General features: G+C 33.1%; 1 protein-coding gene across 1 annotated transcript in view; it reads left to right on the forward strand.

The window, feature by feature from the left end:
• The window catches only part of LOC137622395 (uncharacterized), a 150,879-nt gene that overhangs the window by 17,281 nt on the left and 123,598 nt on the right, over window positions 1-10,000 (forward strand). The window contains exon 7 of the mRNA XM_068353008.1: window positions 4,281-4,581. Coding sequence (XP_068209109.1) covers window positions 4,281-4,581 — 301 coding nt within the window. The remainder of the gene's footprint in view (window positions 1-4,280; window positions 4,582-10,000) is intronic.

Genomic DNA, 10,000 nt, shown 5'->3' on the forward strand with positions numbered 1-10,000 from the left:
GAGGCAGAATTGGGCAGTGTATATTCATTTGAGGTAAGTGGTTGTAAAAGAGGCACAAGAAATTTGGCAATATTAAAATTTGGTGAATTATAAGCAGCTAAAATAGGTCTGAGTGGAACATTTTCTTTATGAATCTTAGGTAAACCATACAGTATACCATAAGAGGAACCAGAGGAAAATAGGTCTAAATATACCTGTTCAGTAATGGTACTATTATCCTTTAGTCTTTTCAGTGTTCGGTTAATTTTGTCTTCCATTTTAAAAATCGGATTAAATTGAGGAAGACCCAAGTCAGAAAATTTAGTTGGGTCATTTAAAACTGTGTACATTTTGGCTATATAATCTGCTTTGTTGAGTAATACAGTACCTTTACCTTTATCCGGTCTGGTTACAACGAGATTAGGATTTTTAGCCAAACTTTTCAACAAATAGAAATCATCCCTCTTGAAGAAAGGGGCCCAGTTAGTTTTTATTGACGAAAAGGTTTTATGGGCGATCTGGTGCAAGTTACGCTGAAAGTTGCTTATATCCGTGGGAAGGGGTAGTTGCCTTAACCTTTGAAAAAGAAGTTCAAATGGCAAAAAGAACTGGCTGTAGTTTGGACGATAGTTGGGCATACAGAAGTCCAAACCTAATGATAAAAGAAACTCCTCCCTTTTTGACAATATATGATTAGAATAATTAAAAACCATTTTTTTAGGATTCATAAAATTTGGAATATTAACACCGAGATTATTTAACTTTCTATCATGAGTTTGCTTTTGTTTGTCAGTAAAGGAAATTATATTTCTATTTAACAACGTTTTCAAGTACATGGTATCCAAAAAAGAAACAGAGTTAAAAAGGGTGTTACACAATTCAGTAATAGTAGTTTCATGCTTAGTGATTAGCCTCTCCTTATGTTTAATCTCGAGGTCAAGTAGAGTCTCCGTGGATTCCCTGTAGAAATCAGTGCTATAGAGCGAAGAGCGATAAAGACGGAACTTTACAAAATTAGGAACAACATTGCTTAAGCGGCAGTAGAGTAAAAAGTCCAAATCAAGTTGAGCCTTCCTTAGTTTCTTTCGAGTAGATTCCAAGTGTCGATAAGATGATAAAACGGGTCCACCATATTTCGAGCGTAAATATTGAGGTAGGTCGTTGCTCCTGGCGAGCTTCAAAGATAAAATAAAAAGGAGGACGAATAGTCTGGACAACATCTTTCAATTTATTGGTGCCGACGTTTCAGGACTCATCCCATTATCAAGGCTAAAATGGACATATAAAACATTATAAGCAAAACTCAGTAAAAATATATAAAATACAAAAAACACAGTCAAAATTAAAATTGAAATTATAAACACAGTTACAAGTAAAATATGGAGATAAAAATATTAACTAAAATTATTAACTAAAAGAAAAGTATCTTAAAATTAAATATACAAAAATCAAAATTGTCTAAGGAGACCAACCTGTCTGGAACAGACTAGAGTACTGAGTGACTATCTGAAGGACAGTACTCAGGAGGAAAATTCTAAATTTGCCAGCTTAAGCGATGTGGAGGGGGACAGAGGATAATTGGCTGTTTAGTTGAGGAGCCTTTTCTTTAATCATTAACGATTCCAATACTAGTAGAGAGGAGTTATTTGGCGCTTGAGCTATGATTTCAAAGTTTTTATATGCAATGTTGGTCTTGCATTTACTTGCATGTTCTCTGATGGTTGAGAATTCTTTGGTTTTGAGCGCACATCCAGTTCTATGACTCACTCCCCGATGCGCATCTATGCGAACTTTCAGCAGTCTTTTTGTGGAACCCACATAATTTCCGAGATTACATCTCGGACAAGTAAACATATAGACCACCAAAGAACGCATTAGGTCGGGGAGAGAATCCTTAATTCTAAACATAGATCCCACTGTCAGGGGATTCTTAAAAATAAGTTTAAAATCCAGACTTGGAAAATTGTTTAAAATGACCTTTTTAATTTGTTTCCCATATTTTCCGTTATTAATAAAAGGCAAAGAGGCATAGAAAATCATTTTTGGTACTGTAGGAACTTGAAGTTTAGGTTGGTAATGTTTGGTCAGAAATTTGTTAACTAATCTATAAAATATTTTAGTTGGAAAACAGTTATCCTTGAAATGCTGCTTCAGAAAGACTATTTCATTATGAAAGGATGTCCAGTCAGACGAAAGGCAAAATGCCCTGCAGATCAGGGTTGTTACGGCATTTAACTTAAAATTATAAAAGCAAAAGCTAAAAAAATTGGTGCCTAAACCAGTGAACGTCTTTTTTCTAAATACGCTTGTTTCTAGACGTGTCTGCCCTCTTGAGATGTTAATGTCAAGATATGGTAACTTGTTATTTTCTTCTTCCTCAATAGTGAACTTGATGTTTGGATGAACGTTATTGATGAAATCTAAAAATCTAGCAGCATGTTCCTTTTGCTTGAAAGTAGCTAACGTATCATCTACGTAGCGTTTATAAAATATAGGTCTAAATAGCAAAGGACATTGGTCTAAAAACTGCTCCTCAAGGTGACACATAAAAATATTGGCGAAGGTGGGCCCAAGAGGGCTACCCATAGCCATACCATCAAGTTGTTTAAACAACTTGCCATCAAAAATAAAATGAGTGTCAATCACTGCAAGTTCAAGTAATTTTTTTAAATCAGACTTATTAAAACCGTGATATAAGTCGTTTGGAAAAATAAAAAGTTTATAAATTATTTCAATGGTTTCTTGCAAGGGCACGTTCGTAAAAAGTGATTCAACATCATAGCTAACCATATAATTTTAAATAAACTTTTTATTTTTCCAAACACTTGCAGTGATTGACACTCATTTTATTTTTGATGGCAAGTTGTTTAAACAACTTGATGGTATGGCTATGGGTAGCCCTCTTGGGCCCACCTTCGCCAATATTTTTATGTGTCACCTTGAGGAGCAGTTTTTAGACCAATGTCCTTTGCTATTTAGACCTATATTTTATAAACGCTACGTAGATGATACGTTAGCTACTTTCAAGCAAAAGGAACATGCTGCTAGATTTTTAGATTTCATCAATAACGTTCATCCAAACATCAAGTTCACTATTGAGGAAGAAGAAAATAACAAGTTACCATATCTTGACATTAACATCTCAAGAGGGCAGACACGTCTAGAAACAAGCGTATTTAGAAAAAAGACGTTCACTGGTTTAGGCACCAATTTTTTTAGCTTTTGCTTTTATAATTTTAAGTTAAATGCCGTAACAACCCTGATCTGCAGGGCATTTTGCCTTTCGTCTGACTGGACATCCTTTCATAATGAAATAGTCTTTCTGAAGCAGCATTTCAAGGATAACTGTTTTCCAACTAAAATATTTTATAGATTAGTTAACAAATTTCTGACCAAACATTACCAACCTAAACTTCAAGTTCCTACAGTACCAAAAATGATTTTCTATGCCTCTTTGCCTTTTATTAATAACGGAAAATATGGGAAACAAATTAAAAAGGTCATTTTAAACAATTTTCCAAGTCTGGATTTTAAACTTATTTTTAAGAATCCCCTGACAGTGGGATCTATGTTTAGAATTAAGGATTCTCTCCCCGACCTAATGCGTTCTTCGGTGGTCTATATGTTTACTTGTCCGAGATGTAATCTCGGAAATTATGTGGGTTCCACAAAAAGACTGCTGAAAGTTTGCATAGATGCGCATCGGGGAGTGAGTCATAGAACTGGATGTGCGCTCAAAACCAAAGAATTCTCAACCATCAGAGAACATGCAAGTAAATGCAAGACCAACATTGCATATAAAAACTTTGAAATCATAGCTCAAGCGCCAAATAACTCCTCTCTACTAGTATTGGAATCGTTAATGATTAAAGAAAAGGCTCCTCAACTAAACAGCCAATTATCCTCTGTCCCCCTCCACATCGCTTAAGCTGGCAAATTTAGAATTTTCCTCCTGAGTACTGTCCTTCAGATAGTCACTCAGTACTCTAGTCTGTTCCAGACAGGTTGGTCTCCTTAGACAATTTTGATTTTTGTATATTTAATTTTAAGATACTTTTCTTTTAGTTAATAATTTTAGTTAATATTTTTATCTCCATATTTTACTTGTAACTGTGTTTATAATTTCAATTTTAATTTTGTCTGTGTTTTTTGTATTTTATATATTTTTACTGAGTTTTGCTTATAATGTTTTATATGTCCATTTTAGTCTTGATAATGGGATGAGTCCTGAAACGTCGGCACCAATAAATTGAAAGATGTTGTCCAGACTATTCGTCCTCCTTTTTATTTTATCTTTGAAGCTCGCCAGGAGCAACGACCTACCTCAATATTTACGCTCGAAATATGGTGGACCCGTTTTATCATCTTATCGACACTTGGAATCTACTCGAAAGAAACTAAGGAAGGCTCAACTTGATTTGGACTTTTTACTCTACTGCCGCTTAAGCAATGTTGTTCCTAATTTTGTAAAGTTCCGTCTTTATCGCTCTTCGCTCTATAGCACTGATTTCTACAGGGAATCCACGGAGACTCTACTTGACCTCGAGATTAAACATAAGGAGAGGCTAATCACTAAGCATGAAACTACTATTACTGAATTGTGTAACACCCTTTTTAACTCTGTTTCTTTTTTGGATACCATGTACTTGAAAACGTTGTTAAATAGAAATATAATTTCCTTTACTGACAAACAAAAGCAAACTCATGATAGAAAGTTAAATAATCTCGGTGTTAATATTCCAAATTTTATGAATCCTAAAAAAATGGTTTTTAATTATTCTAATCATATATTGTCAAAAAGGGAGGAGTTTCTTTTATCATTAGGTTTGGACTTCTGTATGCCCAACTATCGTCCAAACTACAGCCAGTTCTTTTTGCCATTTGAACTTCTTTTTCAAAGGTTAAGGCAACTACCCCTTCCCACGGATATAAGCACCTTTCAGCGTAACTTGCACCAGATCGCCCATAAAACCTTTTCGTCAATAAAAACTAACTGGGCCCCTTTCTTCAAGAGGGATGATTTCTATTTGTTGAAAAGTTTGGCTAAAAATCCTAATCTCGTTGTAACCAGACCGGATAAAGGTAAAGGTACTGTATTACTCAACAAAGCAGATTATATAGCCAAAATGTACACAGTTTTAAATGACCCAACTAAATTTTCTGACTTGGGTCTTCCTCAATTTAATCCGATTTTTAAAATGGAAGACAAAATTAACCGAACACTGAAAAGACTAAAGGATAATAGTACCATTACTGAACAGGTATATTTAGACCTATTTTCCTCTGGTTCCTCTTATGGTATACTGTATGGTTTACCTAAGATTCATAAAGAAAATGTTCCACTCAGACCTATTTTAGCTGCTTATAATTCACCAAATTTTAATATTGCCAAATTTCTTGTGCCTCTTTTACAACCACTTACCTCAAATGAATATACACTGCCCAATTCTGCCTCTCTGATACCTGAAATCACCACTCAAAACAAATGTAATTATATGGTTAGCTATGATGTTGAATCACTTTTACGAACGTGCCCTTGCAAGAAACCATTGAAATAATTTTAAATAAACTTTTTATTTTTCCAACGACTTATATCACGGTTTTAATAAGTCTGATTTAAAAAAATTACTTGAACTTGCAGTGATTGACACTCATTTTATTTTTGATGGCAAGTTGTTTAAACAACTTGATGGTATGGCTATGGGTAGCCCTCTTGGGCCCACCTTCGCCAATATTTTTATGTGTCACCTTGAGGAGCAGTTTTTAGACCAATGTCCTTTGCTATTTAGACCTATATTTTATAAACGCTACGTAGATGATACGTTAGCTACTTTCAAGCAAAAGGAACATGCTGCTAGATTTTTAGATTTCATCAATAACGTTCATCCAAACATCAAGTTCACTATTGAGGAAGAAGAAAATAACAAGTTACCATATCTTGACATTAACATCTCAAGAGGGCAGACACGTCTAGAAACAAGCGTATTTAGAAAAAAGACGTTCACTGGTTTAGGCACCATTTTTTTAGCTTTTGCTTTTATAATTTTAAGTTAAATGCCGTAACAACCCTGATCTGCAGGGCATTTTGCCTTTCGTCTGACTGGACATCCTTTCATAATGAAATAGTCTTTCTGAAGCAGCATTTCAAGGATAACTGTTTTCCAACTAAAATATTTTATAGATTAGTTAACAAATTTCTGACCAAACATTACCAACCTAAACTTCAAGTTCCTACAGTACCAAAAATGATTTTCTATGCCTCTTTGCCTTTTATTAATAACGGAAAATATGGGAAACAAATTAAAAAGGTCATTTTAAACAATTTTCCAAGTCTGGATTTTAAACTTATTTTTAAGAATCCCCTGACAGTGGGATCTATGTTTAGAATTAAGGATTCTCTCCCCGACCTAATGCGTTCTTCGGTGGTCTATATGTTTACTTGTCCGAGATGTAATCTCGGAAATTATGTGGGTTCCACAAAAAGACTGCTGAAAGTTCGCATAGATGCGCATCGGGGAGTGAGTCATAGAACTGGATGTGCGCTCAAAACCAAAGAATTCTCAACCATCAGAGAACATGCAAGTAAATGCAAGACCAACATTGCATATAAAAACTTTGAAATCATAGCTCAAGCGCCAAATAACTCCTCTCTCCTAGTATTGGAATCGTTAATGATTAAAGAAAAGGCTCCTCAACTAAACAGCCAATTATCCTCTGTCCCCCTCCACATCGCTTAAGCTGGCAAATTTAGAATTTTCCTCCTGAGTACTGTCCTTCAGATAGTCACTCAGTACTCTAGTCTGTTCCAGACAGGTTGGTCTCCTTAGACAATTTTGATTTTTGTATATTTAATTTTAAGATACTTTTCTTTTAGTTAATAATTTTAGTTAATATTTTTATCTCCATATTTTACTTGTAACTGTGTTTATAATTTCAATTTTAATTTTGACTGTGTTTTTTGTATTTTATATATTTTTACTGAGTTTTGCTTATAATGTTTTATATGTCCATTTTAGCCTTGATAATGGGATGAGTCCTGAAACGTCGGCACCAATAAATTGAAAGATGTTGTCCAGACTATTCGTCCTCCTTTTTATTTTATCTTTGAAGCTCGCCAGGAGCAACGACCTACCTCAATATATATATATATATATATGTGTGTGTGTATATACTGTATATATATATATATATATATACAGTATATATATCTATATATGTATATATATATATATATATATATACAGTATATAAATCTATATATGTATATATATATATATATATATATCTATATATATACAGTATATATATACATATATATATATATATGTATATATATATATATATATATACATATATAGATATATATACTGTATATATATATAAATATATATATATATAAATATATATATATATATATATATACATATATAGATATATATACTGCATATATATATATATATATATACATATATATATATATATATATATATTTATATATATATATATATACACACACATATATATATATATATATACACACATATATATATATATATATATATTATATATATATATATATATGTGTGTGTGTGTGTATGTATATATATATATATATATATAAATATATATATATATATATATATATGAACCCTAAATACCTCTTAATACCGAATTTGGTCTATCTCGGAACCAATGACCCAGAAGAAAGTAACATTATAGAACAGCTTTTGTATCGAAAGTTGTAATAAAAAAATTTCTCTCTTTGTGGCATATGGTAAATAAAAGGAGTCACTTTGACCTCAGTTTCGACTTGGTCAGGCATCGAATCCTTGGCAGAGCAGAAGCTATTATCGTAATATGAATTCCCTCTTGGGTCCCTGATCACGAGGAAAAGAGAATTCAATATCAAGAGGTGTTTATGAATCATACGACTTGAATATCCTGAATACATGTGTTAAGTTATTCTAAAACACACCCAAGTATTACAAACACTCTAACAGTCTACCAAGGTGGAGAAGGGTTGATTCTGATTCTAAAGCCCCCCTGACACTTGCACGCATTCGTGGCACGCACTGGCACGCATTGATGCGCGAACTCGCGTGAACGAGCCGTGAAAATGTCGTGAACAGTGCGGAAACTCGCGTGCCAGAGCGTACCAATGCGTGCCATGCGGGCCCAAAACTTTGAAATGTTTAAAGTTTGTGGCACGCATTGGCACGCACTAAATGGCCGTGAACGATGCGCCAACTGGAGTGAACTGGAGTGAACAGTGAGGGAACTGGCGTGAACTGGAGTGAACTGGAGTGAACGATGCGGGAAGTGGCGTGAACTTTATAATGAAGAGAAACAAAAAGGAAACGAAAATATTAATGAAAAGGAAAGAAAAATAAACCTAGTAAATTTTTATATTTGCTGTTTTAATGTGAAAAAAAAATGATATCTTATTTCAAACTATTTCTATAACTTTATAATGAAGAGAAACAAAAAGGAAACGAAAAAATTAATGAAAAGGAAAGAAAAATAAACCTAATAAATTTTTATATTTGCTGTTTTAATGTGAAACAAAATTATATCTTAAAAATTCAAACTATTTCTATAACTTTATAATGAAGAGAAACAAAAAGGAAACGAAAAAATTAATGAAAAGGAAAGAAAAATAAGCCTAATAAATTTTCATATTTGCTGTTTTAATGTGAAAAAAAAATATATCTTATTTCAAACTATTTTTATAACTTTATAATGAAGAGAAACAAAAAGGAAACGAAAAAATTAATGAAAAGGAGAGAAAAATAAACCTAATAAATTTTTATATTTGCTGTTTTAATGTGAAAAAAAAATTATATCTTATTTCAAACTATTTTTATAACTTTATAATGAAGAGAAACAAAAGGGAAACGAAAAAATTAATGAAAAGGAAAGAAAAATAAACCTAATAAATTTTTATATTTGCTGTTTGAATGTAAAAATAAAATGATGTCTTATTTCAAACTATTTCTATAACTTTATAATGAAGAGAAACAAAAAGGAAACGAAAAAATTAATGAAAAGGAAAGAAAAATAAACCTAATAATTGTTTATATTTGCTGTTTGAATGTAAATATAAAATGATGTCTTATTTCATGCACACACTTATTTTCCTCTATTACCAATCAAGACCCAAAACTTTTGTTTCAAATAAAAATGAACTGAAAAATAAACCCAAGAAATTTTTAAGTTTGCTGTTTGAATGTAAAAATAAAATGATGTTTTATTTCATCAACATACTTATTCTTCTTTATTACCTTAAAATGAAGGGCAAAACAAATTTTTTCTGTTTGCAGTTTTAATGTAAAAATAAAATGATTTCTTATTTCAACACACTTTTTTCTCTATTACCTTAAAATCAACAGCCTAAAAACTTTTCATGTTTGCTGCTTTTAATGTTAAAATAAAATGCTTTCTTAATACTTGTACATATTTCATGTCTGCTATTTATATGTAAATCAAATGCTTTTTTATTGAAACTAAAATAAAGGGCAACAAAAAATACAAACGAAAAAGATACGTTTCTTCTCCTCAATGCAATGGTGTCTCTGACAGAAAGCATTGTTGTCTCTTCCGAACCCAATCCAAGAATGTCCTCGGGTTGGAGAAGCCCCGTTTTTATATGGAGTGGCCAATTCGTGAACTGGCGTGAACTGGCGTGACCAATGCGGAAACGATGCGGAATGATGAGTGAACTCGCGTGAACGTGTCGTGAACGATGCGCGAACTACGCGTGCCAATTCGTGCCATCGCGTGAACGTCGCGTGAACGTCGCGCGAACTGGAGTGAACTGGTCGTGAACAGTGCGCGAAAAACACCAGTGCGTGCCAAAAAGTGGCACGCACTGGCGCGCATCAATGCGTGCCAGTGCGTGGCAAAAATGCGCGCAAGTGTCAGGGGGGCTTAAGTTGAAAACCTGAAATCGACAACACTATGTATGAAAGAGTTGTATTCAACTTTTATCTCTCTGTCTTGTGTGAAATGTATGCAATCACTG

This window comes from Palaemon carinicauda, chromosome 29, assembly GCF_036898095.1.
Source record: "Palaemon carinicauda isolate YSFRI2023 chromosome 29, ASM3689809v2, whole genome shotgun sequence".
Taxonomy (NCBI): domain Eukaryota; kingdom Metazoa; phylum Arthropoda; class Malacostraca; order Decapoda; family Palaemonidae; genus Palaemon; species Palaemon carinicauda.